The sequence below is a fragment of the Gadus morhua genome, chromosome 22 (assembly GCF_902167405.1).
Source record: "Gadus morhua chromosome 22, gadMor3.0, whole genome shotgun sequence".
Lineage (NCBI taxonomy): Eukaryota > Metazoa > Chordata > Actinopteri > Gadiformes > Gadidae > Gadus > Gadus morhua.
The window spans coordinates 21,570,746-21,589,550 of NC_044069.1; the positions used below are offsets into that span (position 1 = coordinate 21,570,746).

Below are 18,805 nucleotides of genomic sequence, written 5' to 3' on the forward strand. Positions count from 1 at the left end.
GAGTGCAACAGACTGGTCGACTCCATGCCACGCCGTATTGCTGCAGCAATTCAGGCAAAAGGAGCTGCAACTAAGTATTGATTGCCATACATGCTGAAACTTTCCATGTTCATACTTTTCAGTTGGCCCACATTTCTAAAAAATCATTTTTTGTACTAGTCGTAACTAATATTCTAATTTTCTGAGATACTGAATTTGGGACATTACATTTACTGAAATAAAAATAAACCTCAGCTAATTACACCTACATTTCGTTCATTTCTAAATGTAGTCTAACTACATACATAGTGGGATGACATTGTTAAATAATAAAATGGCACTTATTGTAGTAAAAGACACATCAAAGAATATATATTTTTATTTTAACAATCAATATTTTAACAATCAATGGTATTTTCCCAACCTGGAAAAGCTTTTAATGTGTTCAAAGTTGAGTTTGCAGACTAATCTCAACAATGTAAAAAAAATATTTCAGTAATATTGCATGCTATTGAAAGGTGCATCCAATCCATTTTTACTCAGCATTTTGGTGTCTCCCAGTAATATCCAACAAAAAAAATGATGAAAAATAAGTACAACCATTTGTAAACTGCTAAAAATTAGCCTTGTTTAGTGGGGGAGCTATCATTCACAGAACATATTATCAAAAAAATAACATCTCAAGCGAATGCAGAGATCATGAAAGGTCATTAGAAAATAAATGCATTAATTTCAAAATGCTGTCAAATAAAACATTTTAAATGTTCACGTTTGTCGTAAAAAAGAAAGAAAATAAATCACTGCGTCTGTAACACCATAACAGAACTCTGTTACCTCTTGCAGTCTTGATCACTTGCCTAAATGACCATTCAAATCCTGCACCAATTCTGAGACCTGAATGAGCAAAAGCTAAATGAGATCAAAGAAAGCGTGCCTCTCTGGCTCAACAGATGGTGCTGTGGTCCTGAATGACAGCCGCACAGCAACATCAGGGCCCCCGCTTCATTTGGATTCCAGAGGGGCCCTTCTATGCCTGGTCTCCGTCTGGCCCCAGCAATAGCTCTGTTGGTGGGCAAAACTTAACCCTTTTCACACCTGCAGCAGAGTTAAAGTTAATACTCTTAACTTTCATATCTTCAGCCTTTGGTGTGAACCCCTTTACGGTTCAGGCCATGTGGGTCAGACCACCCCCCTGTGTCACACAGAGGGTCGTCCAAGGGAAGTGTGTTGGTGTGGATTCTGGCGCTCAGAGGGAGGAGAGGAAGTCCTTCAGCGTGCCTGTCTCAGGCTTGTTATCCCGGTTCAGGATGTGGGTGAGACCCTTCACGACCCACTTCTTAAATCTAAAGGGGTGATTGTGGGGGGAAGGGGTGTTGTTCCGGGTGGAGAACGTCCTGAGAGATGGGAGGGGAGGGAAGGAGTTGGAGAGAGGAGGGGTGGAAACATGATTTATATGGTTTGCAGAAGATTTTAAATTGTAAATGATGTGACACACATGCCCATCCACCCTCTTCCACCCACGACAGATTTTATACCGAAAACATGTGCATACTTACTAGCATGCCAAGATTAGAAGAGTGCTTATCTGCATAGGAAGTGTCTTCCACACTGATGATATAGGATGGAGGGTTGTGTGCAGTATATTCAAAAGTGAAGTGGAAATAGCAACGTGAAAGAACTCACCACGGTGCTTGACGGGGTGGTGTTTTTCTGGGTGTATTGCATGGAGTTTTGCCGGGTGTCTTGCTGGGTGTCTTGCCGGGTGTCTTGCCGGGTGTCTTGCCGGGTGTCTTGCCGGGTGTCTTGCCGGGTGTCTTGATGGGTGTCTTGATGGGTGTCTTGATGGGTGTCTTGATGGGTGTCTTGCTGGGTGTCTCCTCTTTGCCCAACGATTTGGGGGAGCCGGTGTTGCTTCTATGCGTCTGTGGGCCATGAGGGGTGTGCTTTGCATGGTTGAACAAGAATCTCCGATTCACCCCGTTGTGTCGGGTAGTCTTGTGGCAAGTGTTGCACGTGACCATCTAGAGAGACAGAGGAGGAGAAAGCCATGAATACTGCGTGTATGAAGCCAGACTGAGGTGGCGTATAGTCCTATTGTAGGCCAATAACATGTTTTTGAGAGTAGGAACATTGAACAGCAGATCTATTGCTCAAAGGAACTCTGTCCCCAACCTCCAGTTTCCAACCACACTGCAGAACGTCAGATTAAGTTAGAATTAACCCAACACGTTGAGTGCTGAAGATGCATTTTATCAGTCAGTAGAACAAAAAGAACCAAGGAGGAGAGTGTGTGTGCGTCACTTATTATTATTATTATTCGTGTAACCCAACTTGCAAGGCAGGCACACGCTGGGAGCCAAAAGCATTCACCAGGACCCCGTCTGAACATAGCAGCCGGATGTGGAGCCAACACGGCCCCCGGGACGACACAGAGCGTGTAAGCTAGTCATGGCACTGGCGGCCAAGGGGGCGGTGGGCTGTAACCAGACCGGCCCTCCTGCGCTGGCTGACGCAGGCCAACCAAATGCTTTGCACGCGCTAGCCTCCTCAGTCTCCAGGGCCCAGGTCCCCCACGGAGGAGGCCCCGGTCTATAATGTGGGTTGAAGCCAGCATGCTAACCAGTGATGCTTCCCAAAGGCGCTGGCAGGAACGGCGGGCACTAACAATAATCTTGGAGGTCAATAACCGCATGGGTTCAGTTGGGTTGTCGGTACTGTACCAAGCCCATCAGAAATCGTTTGGGTCCATGCTGTCCAATGTATTCAGTATGAGAATGAACTTTGGAACCTGGCGTTGCTGTAAGCCACCTTTTACACATGTAAACTGTTCAACTTATAGTGCCCGTAGCATTTCAATAAGCGCGGCAGCAGCTCATGAGGTAAAGCGGGGATACTGGTAACCGGAAGGTTGCTAGTTTGATCCCCGGCTCCTCCTAGCTGAGTTTCGAGTTGTCCCTGAGCAAGACGCCTAACCCTGACTGCTTAGGCGTCTTGCTCAGGCAGCTTAGGATACCTGAGCAAGACGCCCTGGCGGTTGACGACCTGGCAGTTGCCCTGCATGGTTGACACCTCCGTCAGTGTGTGAATGAATGGTTGTAAGTTGCTAGTTATTAGCTGCAGTCGTGTCTCCCCCTTTCGCCCCCCCCCCCCAAAAAAAAAAAAGTTTTCACGAAAGCATCAAGTTGTCAGAAGAACCGGTGAGCAGTGTGGTGCTGAGCGACCCCGGTGCAGACGGTTGACAGTTGTAGACGCTGATGATGTGGAAAAACTCACCGAGACAAAAGTAGCCATGTGGAATCCTGACAGGGGACAGTAACGGTTCACCAAGAGTTTGGCTTCTTGCACTGCGATCAAAGTGCGTGTCAGAGTGTTTACTGTGCGCCTGACCATGGCACGCTTTATATAGCGCGAGCCCGCCAACAGAGCTACCCCGCATCGCATAGGGGCGGAGCCGATCAGCAGGCTGGCCAATCAACGATCTGAAGGGATGACTCAATCTGTTGGAATGCCAGAATGCCAGCCCTCTATTACTGTCCTGTTGTCAATGGTCTCTCTTCCCGCTCACCCAAATAGCCAATAACACGCACACACGCAAACACAAACACACACACGTCCCTGCTTAAAATCTCTTTGCCAATTATTGAAAGATGAGGCTATGTATGGAGAATGGTTTTCCAGCACTCATTAGTCTATGTTCTGATGAGCGCCGTGAGGCTCAATCTATCAAACGAGTTTGGTATAATACAATTTCCAACACACACACACACACACACACACACACACACACACACACACACACACACACACACACACACACGAGAGAGAGGAGCCCATGAATGCCACAGAGTTAACATCTAGTATTTTTACAATGTGTTGGGAGTAGATTAGGAGCAAGCCGCTCTTCTAAATTCAATCACCAAGAGGACCCACTACGCTGGCGGGACCACACATTTAGCGACTTACAAGGCTTGTTATTAAGCTTAGATCGGACGGCGTTCAAGTGCGAGGTGTAAAGCGAGAGTGGTTCAAAAAGGGCAATAAAAACACAGCCCTTCATCTAACTCCTGCATCTAAAGCACACTCTTAGCACGGACACCCAGCTACTCTCCTAGACCCATATTTAGCCCGAAAAACATAACATAACGCCCGTACATAACCCGGCAACAGGCCCGGCTATCATTACCATGTTTACATCATCTAGAAGATAAAAGAGACATGCCTCAGAGGAAGCACTAATCAAATTCATGATCCCTCCTTCGCAAGAATAAATAACTGCTGCTTTTTTAAATTGAGCACCTTTACGCCCGAGTCTATTTCCATTACAATGGCTCTGTAAAGTAGAGGGCCGTAAAGATACGAGAATGATAAGGATACAGCGGCCCTTGAACGGTCGGCGACACTAAGTAATGGGCCCGGCTCTGGGTAACGACGGCGTCATAAAGCAGAACACAGGGAAATAATGGTGGCAGCCGTTTGCCGCTGTTTTTTAACCAGCCTCGTAAATTTCTCTATCAGTCAGTGATTGTGTCACAGTGCTAAGTGTGTCTCGATGTTTACGTTTTTTTACATCTAACTTCCCTGTTGCATATTTTTTTAACATGAAGCAGAGAATGGCAAAGAAAAGTGTGTCACATCCAGTCCCCGTTTAATATTTAGTGCTACAATGGTTAGAACAGGATTCCTGAACATTGTTGCATTATTGCAAGATGTCCAGATTCAGGATTCTCGATTCAGGTCTGCCAGTGAAATCGATCAGAGGATCTTGCAGTTCACAGGCGACGTGACTCCAGGCCCCTAACCCCTTCGTCCTAAAACCACCCTTAGAGACCCCGATCGGCACCGGTGCTCTGCCCTCGACCTCCAGAGGGCCAGTCTCTAGGAAGGAGCTTTTCCTCAGTGATCACATCCTTGCGGGTTCCTGTGGGTTTAAATAGGCATGGCTCGATGCCTCGGCCATTCTTTGGTTTGGGCCGTGGGTACAGAAGCTGAAGTCAGTCCGACTTGCTTCCAGTGATTTTAAGCACACACGACTTTAAAGAATGATTGCGTTTAATTTATCGTACAAAAAAAGAACCAAACTGTCTTCTAAATAAAGACATTACTAGGAAACGAAAAAACCTTTATAAGTAACAAGTAAACTTAAATAACAACAAACTAGACTAAATAAGCGCGCGATCGAAAGACTTTTTTAAACCTCCGCCTCTTCCCTTAACATTCAGTGTCTGACAAACACACACCTGGCCTTATATCACCTTGGCGGTGCAAAAAACTCATACAGACCCCAACAGGTTAAATGCAAGAAATACATTTCCAGCCTGCATTTTTGCTGCAATTACATGTGACTATCTATTCCTACATCTTGGCGAGGACATTGTATTTTCATAAATAATTAAATAACAAAAAAGTCAGACCCGAAGAAGAGTAAAAACAGAAATTCAAATAGCCTAAATTAAACAGCTGGGACAATCGATATACAATCGATGTGCGAGTGTGAGCGAGCTTTGCATCCTTTAGTGCCCCGAAAGCGAATCAAATCTGTTCCAGTCGCTAGGTATAAAATGGAAAAACACGTCAGGGTCAACTTTGAAACAATTTGGTCACGAGAAGCGGCGACATTTGAAGACAGAAACGCATCTTGGTGTCACATATTTTCTAATTGACACTAAGCCCGTAGCATGTAGCGTATGGCATGAGGGGAGACTGATTCTTCAGGCTCGCGTGTCGACTCAAGGCTCTTGTTGTCGTCTCTGGCCCGGACACACAGAGCGACGTCAGAGCCCAGAGTCCCAGAGTCATGCATAACGAACAGAGAGTCTGTATAACGAACCCTTGAAGCCAGAGCGGAATCTTCCGCTGGGGTAAACGTAGGATAAGACAATATTTGAAGGGTTGGTTTGAAGTTAACAATGCTTCCTAATCCTTTATTTTCTCGCCGACAATGCTTGGAAAGCAGCCAATTCATTTCCCGCTGCCTCGGATTGAGCCAAGCCAATTATTGGCCAGCATGTATTACCCTGCTGTACACGGAGCCTTCAGGAGCCACACCGTGGTTCCTGGTTAATGAGGCGAGGCGAGCGCTTAAAAGCACGGGCACACCTTACACCCTTAAAGGCCTTGTTCCTGCATCACATGCGCTGAGTACCGGCAATCAGACAGCTTAGGAGCCGCCGTCATGCTCGGTGCTCGGGATCTCAGCAGCTGCAGTCGCCCCTGCACATCCCACAAGTGGCTGCTGCAGAACAGCGAGGAGATTGGTTTTCAATAGATTTCATTATCATAAGAAAACTGAAAAGTGGGTAATGTGTGGGGGCTCGCTGTCACATTTGTCCAATTTATGAAGTGGAATGGGTTCACGTCAAGCCACCGGATCCGAGTCTTGTTTCAGTGAGTGGCATTGCTCGGCTGTGGACAGCATTCTGTCTGGTAGAACGGCGAGGGATGGTCCGGGCGTTGGCCTTTCCTCCATCCGTTATTTATGAAGCATGAAGCTCCGATTATTGCAAGGGTAAAACATATTGTTTGTTCAAAAGCCTTCATTCTATAAAATGGTTTTATTTGTGTCAGATGCTGACACGAATGCACACACGGTTCTCAATCATTCAGCGGAACATAATGTCGTTTCCGTGAGTTTGTTGACAGATTGAACATCCCACACGCATAGATAAGACACGCAGACAAACAAACCCACATCAATGTCTATAGATTGCCAATTCCGCATCTATTATTAGCCACTGCTTCACAAATAACCCTCCCCTCTCCCTTTCATCAGCACGCTAGGTTAGCTGAGGTCGCTGTGACCTCAGCAAAGAGCAGCATCTATCCATCCAGCCCGGAAGGTAGTGGATGAGATAAGCAAAAGAGTGGGAAGGTAACGCCACAATTGCTGCGTTGCTGCTCACACACAATTTCAATGCACAGTGATTTTGCATACTTGTTTCAGCAAGGAGTCAATATGATAATAATAATAAGATACATAATATCAGACAATCTAAAGAGACAATATCGAAAATGAAGACACGCATTTGCCTTGGCCTGGCCTCGCTGCTCGGCCGGCAGGACAGACAGCCACCCAGCCAGACCCTCAGGACAGACAGCCACCCAGCCAGACCCTCAGGACAGACAGCCACCCAGCCAGACCCTCAGGACAGACAGCCACCCAGCCAGACCCTCAGGACAGACAGCCACCCAGCCAGACCCTCAGGACAGACAGCCACCCAGCCAGACCCTCAGGACAGACAGCCACCCAGCCAGACCCTCAGGACAGACAGCCACCCAGCCAGACCCTCAGGACAGACAGCCACCCAGCCAGACCCTCAGGACAGACAGCCACCCAGCCAGACCCTCAGGACAGACAGACACCCAGCCAGACCCTCAGGACAGACAGCCACCCAGCCAGACCCTCAGGACAGACAGCCACCCAGCCAGACCCTCAGGTAGGGCTGGCCCGAATGCCATTTTTCCGGCTTCGAATACTCGTTGGTTTTTCCGAGCGAATGTTTGAATACTCGTTCCAGAAAAAAACACCATAAAAAACAACATTAATAATCCCTATATACTCCCTGGAACCGATTTTGACAGTATCTGCATATTTTGTTGAAGATTTAATAGCTTTTGAACGTTAATTAGTAGGCCTAAGTAGGTTGAAGTTCCTTCGTTTTTCCCCGTGAAAGCGAACAGCTGTTGCTCCGTTCCAAATCAGCTGTTCTCTGTCATCTAAGCCCTTACGGGAGCTTTTCAATTCATCCTGGAACGTGCATCTTTTCAGGGAATTTGTACAATAAATCCATAACAAATACCGAATATTGATTGTCTTATGTGTCCATATTATATCCATTATATTGACCGGGTATTCCCAAGACGCTCACGCTCTGCAGCAAGCCAGTCACAGTTGATTGGCGCGGCGCTGTACAGAGAAGGTAAACAAACAACTAAGGTTAAGGTTTTTAAGTATTACTTTTCCTCCCGAGATCCCGCTATTGTTGTGTTATAAAGTAAAGGGAAACAAGATATCTATTCTTCCTCCACCTCTATCGCTTCTCTGCTTGGTGTCGCTGACGCTTATAGTTTGCCTCCCTCGCTCTGGTAACGTCACGTACGTGAAAAAAAACAAAACAACGAAGCTCCGAATACTGATTTAAGCTTAGAATACTAATTTTCCGAATGAGTATTCGAATATTCAAATTATTCGGGCCAGCCCTACCCTCAGGACAGACAGCCACCCAGCCAGACCCTCCTGCAGGACAGACAGCCACCCAGCCAGACCCTCAGGACAGACAGCCACCCAGCCAGACCCTCAGGACAGACAGCCACCCAGCCAGACCCTCAGGACAGACAGCCACCCAGCCAGACCCTCAGGACAGACAGCCACCCAGCCAGACCCTCAGGACAGACAGCCACCCAGCCAGACCCTCCTGCAGGACAGACAGCCACCCAGCCAGACCCTCAGGACAGACAGCCACCCAGCCAGACCCTCCTGCAGGACAGACAGCCACCCAGCCAGACCCTCCTGCAGGACAGACAGCCACCCAGCCAGACCCTCAGGACAGACAGCCACCCAGCCAGACCCTCAGGACAGACAGCCACCCAGCCAGACCCTAAGGACAGACAGCCACCCAGCCAGACCCTCAGGACAGACAGCCACCCAGCCAGACCCTCAGGACAGACAGCCACCCAGCCAGACCCTCAGGACAGACAGCCACCCAGCCAGACCCTCAGGACAGACAGCCACCCAGCCAGACCCTCAGGACAGACAGCCACCCAGCCAGACCCTCAGGACAGACAGACACCCAGCCAGACCCTCAGGACAGACAGCCACCCAGCCAGACCCTCAGGACAGACAGCCACCCAGCCAGACCCTCAGGTAGGGCTGGCCCGAATGCCATTTTTCCGGCTTCGAATACTCGTTGGTTTTTCCGAGCGAATGTTTGAATACTCGTTCCAGAAAAAAACACCATAAAAAACAACATTAATAATCCCTATATACTCCCTGGAACCGATTTTGACAGTATCTGCATATTTTGTTGAAGATTTAATAGCTTTTGAACGTTAATTAGTAGGCCTAAGTAGGTTGAAGTTCCTTCGTTTTTCCCCGTGAAAGCGAACAGCTGTTGCTCCGTTCCAAATCAGCTGTTCTCTGTCATCTAAGCCCTTACGGGAGCTTTTCAATTCATCCTGGAACGTGCATCTTTTCAGGGAATTTGTACAATAAATCCATAACAAATACCGAATATTGATTGTCTTATGTGTCCATATTATATCCATTATATTGACCGGGTATTCCCAAGACGCTCACGCTCTGCAGCAAGCCAGTCACAGTTGATTGGCGCGGCGCTGTACAGAGAAGGTAAACAAACAACTAAGGTTAAGGTTTTTAAGTATTACTTTTCCTCCCGAGATCCCGCTATTGTTGTGTTATAAAGTAAAGGGAAACAAGATATCTATTCTTCCTCCACCTCTATCGCTTCTCTGCTTGGTGTCGCTGACGCTTATAGTTTGCCTCCCTCGCTCTGGTAACGTCACGTACGTGAAAAAAAACAAAACAACGAAGCTCCGAATACTGATTTAAGCTTAGAATACTAATTTTCCGAATGAGTATTCGAATATTCAAATTATTCGGGCCAGCCCTACCCTCAGGACAGACAGCCACCCAGCCAGACCCTCCTGCAGGACAGACAGCCACCCAGCCAGACCCTCAGGACAGACAGCCACCCAGCCAGACCCTCAGGACAGACAGCCACCCAGCCAGACCCTCAGGACAGACAGCCACCCAGCCAGACCCTCAGGACAGACAGCCACCCAGCCAGACCCTCAGGACAGACAGCCACCCAGCCAGACCCTCCTGCAGGACAGACAGCCACCCAGCCAGACCCTCAGGACAGACAGCCACCCAGCCAGACCCTCCTGCAGGACAGACAGCCACCCAGCCAGACCCTCCTGCAGGACAGACAGCCACCCAGCCAGACCCTCAGGACAGACAGCCACCCAGCCAGACCCTCAGGACAGACAGCCACCCAGCCAGACCCTCAGGACAGACAGCCACCCAGCCAGACCCTCAGGACAGACAGCCACCCAGCCAGACCCTCAGGACAGACAGCCACCCAGCCAGACCCTCAGGACAGACAGCCACCCAGCCAGACCCTCAGGACAGACAGCCACCCAGCCAGACCCTCAGGACAGACAGCCACCCAGCCAGACCCTCAGGACAGACAGCCACCCAGCCAGACCCTCAGGACAGACAGCCACCCAGCCAGACCGGCATTCTGTGAAGGCCCGTCAGCTGGGAAGCAGCGGACAGATATTGACTCGGTGAAGGGGTGACCAAGCCTCACACAGACCTCGCTCTTTCAGGCTCAGCCTGAAATGGATATAATTACATCGCTCCGGCAGCACGGCCGCTTACATGGGAGGCCAGAGGCGCCTCTGCCAAGAGCATAACATCGCGTATTTTAATCACAACGAGGGAAGAGCCAGGGCAAAGCCCCTCATCACAACACAGGTGGCTTAAACCGTTTAGTGAGGGGAGGAAAGGAATAATTCCCAATTGTGGACGCTTTGTAATAATTCCTGACGTCGGGGTAGGTGTTGTCTCTTGTTCTGGCAGGTGTATCGTCTCCGGGCTCATATATCCACTGAGCATCCCACATCAATCGGTCTTCTTTAATGGGTGAGCATCCGTAACAAGATGTCGACCTCCCAGACTGGTTCAGCCCATTCTCTGCTTTGCGGTTTTTGGGATTAAAAACTTCCAGGAGGGAACAATTCCAATTGGTTTGTGTCGCTGGGGAGATATACTGTATAAGAATACACACAGTACCCGATAGGAAATACTACATACAGTATACCAGATACTGCAACTAAGCAGAGGGGGTGGCCGGTTTAAGAATAGACAAAAGCTCACACAGATCTGAGAGATCTGAATTTAGAAACAATCATCTATAGATAAAGAAAAAATGAATAAAAATGAAGCAGATTAGAAATGCCGGGACAGTTGGTGTGGACAGATTTAGAAATTGAAGCCGTATAAACAGAATGAGAGGTAAGCACTGTGAATACTTGTGGGTGGTGAACTTTATTCATGTTTGGAAGACGTTGTGACTACTAATAATATTACCCCACTGCTATAATAATACTAGTCCTTATGACATTAATAATAGTTATGATAATAGAGTGGTTTGGCAGACCGAGAGGAAAAGCTACACGACACAACGGTGTCTGGTAAGAATATCGACCGTGGAATCATAGGGGAACAAGACACCCGATGAATTTGTGTCAAGACGGAGGGTGTGGAAATAACAGAGCTGACACATCGAACATCAAAGACTGCGGGCTCAGAAAACTCCCAGTGTGCGGAAAAGGTCACCGATGAGAAGAGTGCCATTATTCATATCGAGTATCAACTATGGCGAGTCCATGATTAACATCCATGGCCATGTAACAGAATCATTAACCCGGCTGGTAATGGCTTGAAAAAGCAGCCTGCCACCACCGCTGCAGCTGCATATCAGGGTTCCTGTGCGCTGATAATAATTCATCAAGTAGTGCCCCGAGTGCCAATAGACACGTGAAGCACGAGCAGGGGATAGGATTACACCCTGACGCTGAACCACAGCGGTATGCATCGTTTAGCTCCCCAGGCCTCCTCCAGTCCCCGCAAACACAACCCACCGACCCCCTTGTTAACATGGGCCCCCGCTACACACCCCCACGAAGCCTGGAAACCAGACAAATCTGCAAGCTCATGTGGTATTTTCTCTGGCCCCCTCCTGTTGATACGGATTTCCACCAGACCTGGCCCGGGGCGGGATGGACCAATCACAAACGTTCATGTATTATGGGGCGGGTTCGATACGATGACAGAGGAGCGCCCCATTTGTTGGCTGCCGCTGATGTGTCAGACGCTGTGATTGGTTCTAGGTTCATCACATTGCGTCCAGAGGCTTCTTGGTCTGCACCTGTTGATAAGGCCCGGATGAATATTCAAAATGAGCAGAGGTTCCAAACTAAGAAACATTTGGGGGTTGGTCTGGCGCAGTACGGTGCGGCCCACTGCAGCGACATACTTCCTTCGTCTATGCGGGGGGTTTAGGGGGGAAGGCAGCAGTGCCACAACAATACCTCTGGTGCCTTCACCTTCCCCACAAAGTAAAGAGTTAGGGCATTAAGTGACCCCATCAGGGGATAGGATTTGAGGGCCACAAGTAAGAGGAACAAGATTGACAACCTAAGACTTGCACATGCATCATAGCGACAATGGAGCAGAAAAGTTTGCTCCATTTTTTTTATTTACCACATTAATGTGTCTTAATGTCTAGACTGTTATTCTGATAATTTTAATCCTCATTGAAAAATCTTCTTTAAAAAAGGACATTTCTAAGTGACCCCAAAATTTTGAACGTCGGTGTATACATACTCTACACAGTCAGTTGCTTTCACAATCAAAAGGGTCATGGTTGAGTCTGCATACGCAGCTTACCACCTGAAAAGGGAGGAGTCCCCCACGCTCAGGGGTCCCTCTATGTCTGCCTCATTGTGATTTATTTAACACTTGGTTTCATTATTATTTTGTCCAGATGAATGTGCATATGTTCTGGATCTTGTAATTATGTTGAAAATTCCTAAAAGAAATAACCAACAAATAAACAGTACCAGCTCGGTATGAGGTCTAGCCATGCAGGTTCTGCTGTGCACTTTTCCAAACGGTGTACACTGCGACAGACAGAAAGACCATATATATCGCTAAGAAGCGCACCAGCATGGCTGTTCAAAGTGTAACCGAAATGACTTGATTAGTGTCTTCCTCCAACATCTGCTAGCTAGATGGAGGAGCGTGTGGACACTCAGATATGTTAGTGGAATAGTTTACTTAGTTGACTGAAGAGGTTCATAACGACAACGCCCTCTCATTTCCCTATTCACATGGAATTAAGACTAACAAGATGATCAATGGAATGACAACAGAATTACTATACGAGAACATGTGATTTAATTTTTTGTTATTATTATTCATATATAATTTTATAATTTCCTCTCTAATGCAAGCTGGTATTAAAATATTCAGAGATGTTGTACCACATCCTTCTTTTGCACAGGAGATATGTGTTGGTTCCTGCATCTTACTAGCCTTTGGCCGACTACAGAATCTGACCTTTAGTGTTGCAGCTAGGAAGAGCACACAGCCACTGTTGCATACAACACACACACACACACACACACACACACACACACACACACACACACACACACACACACACACACACACACACACACACACACACACACACACACACACGCTGCAGGTGTTCCTCCCTGTTTTAGTTCCCATCGTCGTACCAAGCTTCAAACCGCTGCTCCACACCCATGATGCAGTCCCTCCAGCTCCTCCCTATTCTTCTCAACACCATCTCTCTCCTCGTATGCTTGCTGCCTCTCTTTATCCCCGGAGGCCATCTTGCCCTCAAGAGTTTATGAATGCATAGCAGTCGGGGGAGAACGCCTGCATACTAACAAGGTGAACCCTTGAGTTTTAATGAGGCTGCGATACTTCGACATGAGTAATCCCCAGAGAGGCTCCACAATGGCTCCTCACCTTCAATGCCTGAATCCATTCCTCCAGAACAACACTCATAGCCTTTTGCTCCACTGACTGGCTCCTTGTCAGTGTTGGGGATGGAATACCGACCATCTCGCCACCGTGCCATCCATCACTGGTCAGAAGACTCATGCAGGTGGTCGAGCTTAATGGGATCACTGGTGGAGGCGAGATGACGCCATGGCTTCCTTGTGACGAGGTAATGATCAAATCTACATCCTCAAGACACTTAACCCTTCACAAGGATCCAACGGGACCTAACTGTTAAGACCTCGCTGCCCCCATCCAAACATTGGCACGCACGCACCGAATTAAGAACCCTGAAATGTTTGTTGAACTCAATAGCCTTCTGGGTCAGAAGTTATTCTGTTATCTTTTGTTATTCTACCTTCTTCAGAATCAATGGTTTGGGTTCAGGCTATATTTAGCTCCAGTCCACCCTGTTAAAAAAAACTGGCTGCGCGACTGCAATATAGGATTATAAATAATACAATTGTTTTATATGATATAATCCCAAAATTTAGATTTAGTAGAAGCGAAACAGCCTGAGAGTATATTATTTCATGGCTAAATCTTTAATATACCTCAATGGTCCGGTGGGGGAACAACATGACCCTGTGCACAGGTTGAGGTGAAGGGTCATAAGGTCCCCCTGTGGGTGAGGATAAATCAGTGCCCTGCTCAACCCCACCAGACTAGAAGTCACCTCTCATACCACTTGCGTGATGCTTTTATGATGTCTTCCCGTTCCTAGCTCATTCTGATAGGCCATAGCAGATAGTGACTCACAGAATGCTGGTCATGGGATCAATTCATTGTTTTGTATTGAAGGTAAGCATTTACAAAAAAATGCTTCAGTAAATGCTTTACTTTACCGTCTAATTTGGTTTTTCATTTGTACTTTGCATTTTTATTGTATTGTATCTTATCCAGTATTTTCCACTCTGTCCGGGGGATTAATGAAGTTGTAATCTATTTATCCATCTATCTTATATATTGTATTGTATTGAAAGTAAGCATTTTCAGTAGTAATAGAACGAGTCAACTGATACGATATCTATAATGAGTTACGTCCGAGATAACGTACGAGTATAAGCAACAATTTTTACCTATACAGTCTTTTTGTGCAAAAAGCGGGGATAACCATTTCCAACCTAACCTCGTCATCAACCCAGCTGCATGGACTCCATGAGGACCCAAACAGAGAAGGCCTTGCGGTGGTCTCACCGTTGTGGTGGTGGAGCTCCGGTAGCGCCGCAGGAGCTGGCACTGGGCCAGGCTGAGGCGTTTCCCCCGGGCCTCCCGGCGCAGGACGCTGTGCACTCGCGCCGCCATGCGCCGCTTGGGCAGCAGCCGTACGCGCGTGTTGCCGCGACGGAACTGCTGACAGCAGTACTGGCAGCTCTCCGGCAGCATGCCTCCGCCCATCCCCTGGGCTGGTAGGGCTGGAGGGGAAGAGAGGGAGCCAGAGGAGGAGGCAGGGTCAGCAGAAGAAGGGGGCTGGAGGTTCATGTGCTTCAGGGAGTGCACTGGAGCGTGATGGGCTGTGGCGTGGCGTTTCTCCCCTCACTTAGGGCTCTACTTATGAAGAGTAGGGTAGGGAAAGCGTTTGACAGCCATTCTAGGAAATGTATGACACACCATATGCCTAGCAAATGTGCATGCTGGGTTTTAGTAGTTTATGAGATTCAATAGCATGGTGCTATCGCTCAACCCGCACTACAAGGGACCTGTAAAGGACATGTCACGATGAGCTTCTCTGCCATCCACATTTGAGTATACTCCAGTGGTACCTTGTGGCGTAAGCTCTGTGTGCGTGTGGGTGTGTGTTTGTTTACAGGAAGTCTACACTAGGCAGCTGGCTGACAGTTGGGCAGGGCTTTGGATCAGCTGTGGAAAATGGATTGCGTTCTTCCGATTGTTCATCACCATTTGAGCAGCACTTTATATTAAAGTTCTGTAGGCAATTGAAGGGGAGAGAACTGATCTAATCTGTTGACTTACCAGCTCCATCAACACACTCCTTCACTGCCATAGCCTCTCGCCTAAGGGGAGAAACATAATAAGAGATATGAATCATTATGAACCATGCATATACCATTACGAAAAAAATTACAAAATCATTGAGGCTGTGAAGCATTTTGATGAGATTAATCATTAAGGTAAGGATACATTTACTATAATATATATACAGAATATACATGCCTATAAATAAATTATCACAGCTTAGAAACACTTCTCTGGAAAACCTTTGGTCATCAAGCGCCTCGTCTATTCGGTTTGATGGAAAACTTCCGGCCTGGAAAAGCAGATAGGCTTTTTCTATCCCTCTGGACGCTATAGGGCAACCTTCCAGACCTTTCTGTCGCCATCCGCCCCGCCTGTCGGTCCAGGCCTGTGCCTAGACTGCTAGTCTGCCTTTTAATTCACAAGGCAAGAAATTGGATGTTAGCGAGCCTTTTACTGAGCCCCTGCTAATACCCGCTAATGTTAGCATGTTGGGTTCGGGACGGGGGACGTGGGGGAGCTTGGGGTATGTATCAGACAGCACGTGCTTAGTGTGGGAGCGGATGCTTGTTAGGAGAGGTGATCAACAGCGGTGCCCTAATATCTCCACTTGCCCTGACAACAGCGGCCACACCCCCTTTCCCTCTCTCAACCAATGGGTGCGCATGGGTGTGCGTGTGTGTCGGGGACGGATGCATAGGCTGGGATGCATGGCGGCGTGGGGGATTATGTTTAACCCCTGGCCTGCCATGAATGAAACCCACACTCCTTGTGAGTCACCCTGTTCTGGGGCTCCAGTCTAGTGAAAGCTGGCCTTGAGCATCAAACCAGAGCGAGCGGCGTTACCGAATACCGGCCAAGAGACAGAGCCCAGAGGACGATGACACGGAGTACAACTCCCTCGGCCCTACAACTCTGACACACGCATCTGTTGAATAATGCAGAGAAACAAAGACCTAAACAAAAAGATTAAATGGGATCCAGTTGTTAAACGATTTTGAGATTTCTATTTTTTTTAGGATCTATCCAGATGAAAGAAAAGTTCCGCTCTTCATTACTAAAAAAAAACAATCGGCAGTCAGCTGCTCCTCTTCAACCCCCCCTTCTTGCTTCATAACACCTTGGCGAGCAGCCAGCAACTACAGCCTATTGTCTGAACAGCACAGGGCTCCAATCTGATTATAAAAACCGGTCCTTTCAAGTGCATACCGGGTTGTGGGGATGAAGGATGCTACACTCAGGCCGCTGAGCCCTGTTCAGCAGACATTATCAACAGGGCCCATGAAGGTGTTAAGCGAGGGATGGGAGAGGGATAGAGCGGAGGGCTTGAGAAACGAGATAGAGCGGCTACCAACATTTCAAACACATTTAACCGATAATTATCACAAGGGTAAACAAACAAAGAGCTTTAATTGGTACTGCTGAAACACCTTTTAGTCAGCCCATATGCACACCCAATTGTGTTACACATTGTGTGGCTCGGTCTCCCCCCCACCCCCCAAAGGGCAGCCCCATTCAGCCGGAAGGGTCAGCAGCAGCCTGGGGGGGCAGGTGCCCTAGAGTCGGGAGTTCATGTTTACGATGAGAGAGAGAGGACATACTAGATCCTGGTCTCAGTCTCTAAAAGGGGAAGGGTTCTGGAACTAAACAGCTGGTAACTGGGACAGGATAAGCGGCTGGGAGCTGGGAAGGGGAGATGAGGAGGGGCCTCATGGCCTGACAGGTGTGGAAGGAGATGAGGCAGAGCGGTTGGCATGAAAAGAATGAATGGAATGATGGATGAATTCATTGAATAATACAGCATCATGGCGAAGCGCTCCGCTTTCAATCACAGTAGTCAAGACGGCCTGTCAGAGGTCAAATAGCTCTGGTAATTTGACCTGGGGGGGAAGTATGTTTGTAGCATGTGACTCACAGCCAGAATACCTCACACACAGGGCTTGAAACGCACACTGCTCAAATGCACATGTCACCTGAGAAAAAGAAAGTAAACAAACATATCCCTTGCAGAACTTAAGCTACACAGACGAAACCGGGGCTGCAACTAATGGTTTCAATCGTTCTATTTGACCATCTATTAGATCAAATAATATATTAATTTAGTGTTTTAATCAGAGTCACATATCAATTAAAAATGGCTATGGAAGTTGCAAGATGTCTGTCTGATATGTCTGACATGTAGGACGAAAGTCGAGAAAAAAACAAAAACAAAAAAAAAATTCTTTAGCTGTAAAAAAGAAAATATTAACATAGCCATATCCCATCGTCATTGGGATTGACAACATCCTCACGCCTGTGTAGATACTAAATTGGGACGTAAAAGTTGCCGTACAAGGTTCAAACTATTGTATTTTTGTTACTAAGCCTACTGATTGAATCCGAGTTTTAGGTAATGTAGGACTATATCCTGTGGATGAGTCTGATCATGTGTATGCTGTAAATGATTTAAAAACATGTCATAATAAGCCCCAACGTGAGGAGTGGACAGATGCAACGAAGTAGTCAGTCGACGGTCAAGCACCTCCATCTAGCGTCAACATGTTGGAATTAAAGCAAACACAACCAAATCCCGGCAAAGTCACTGCCATAAACGAGTGACAAAGGGAAGGCAGTAGGTTTGACACTCACATCAGGTAACGGGCCAGCTCCGGACAGGGTCCCTGATACAGCTTCGAAGCCTTCTTCAGAAAGTTGATCGCGCGATGTTTTGGTACAAAAGTAAGATTCTTCATTCTTCAAGGGTATGTTTTCAGAATGCTACACAGAAACACGCTCTTATACAGTTATTCCTGAACATACGTCTATATAATAGGTTTGCAAGCTACAAGACATAAACTATGTATTAAACTTAAGATTAATGTGTCAATGATAAAGGTTATCAGCTTAGTTATCGACATTGGAAGTATCGTACACGAATAGGTCCATGGTACACGCTGGGTCCTCCTGTCGCGTGGTGGTGACGTAGTTCGTGGTGCATCGTGGGAGTCTGAGGAGAAGGCAGGAGGAGGTTCGCGGGTTCGCCCATGAGGTTCAATCAGAACTCGCACAACGTTTGTTCTCCAGAGCTGCTTGAGGTCCCTCTAGAGACAGTTAAACATTTCACTGAATAACCAGTGAGATATGTTGGCCGCATCCTTCGAATATAAACATTAAAATAAATCAAATAATAATACTTATAATTATTATACATATATACATAATAATATATACATAATTATATATATATCCTAT

At 47.3% G+C, this 18,805-nt stretch overlaps 1 protein-coding gene across 1 annotated transcript; it reads right to left on the minus strand.

Annotated features, from left to right (window-relative positions):
- Positions 1-342: 342 nt before the first annotated feature.
- On the minus strand, positions 343-18,541 carry rmp24 (ribonuclease MRP subunit p24). The gene is made up of 5 exons (XM_030347676.1): positions 18,203-18,541; positions 15,572-15,612; positions 14,795-15,012; positions 1,663-2,000; positions 343-1,373 (listed from the first exon to the last, which is right to left on the minus strand). Exons 1-5 carry the CDS (start codon positions 18,304-18,306, stop codon positions 1,226-1,228), a joined length of 849 nt encoding a protein of 282 aa, XP_030203536.1. The 5' UTR covers positions 18,307-18,541; the 3' UTR covers positions 343-1,225.
- Positions 18,542-18,805: the final 264 nt, after the last annotated feature.

Bases quoted from the DNA above. Each gene is read 5' to 3' on its own strand.
- rmp24 (XM_030347676.1), bottom strand. From the start codon at position 18,306: ATGAAGAATCTTACTTTTGTACCAAAACATCGCGCGATCAACTTTCTG. The intron at 15,613-18,202 runs GTGAGTGTCAAA...TTCTCCCCTTAG, and splicing joins GAGCTGGCCCGTTACCTGAT to GCGAGAGGCTATGGCAGTGA. The intron at 2,001-14,794 runs GTGAGACCACCG...CTGTCTCTCTAG, and splicing joins GGAGCTCCACCACCACAACG to ATGGTCACGTGCAACACTTG.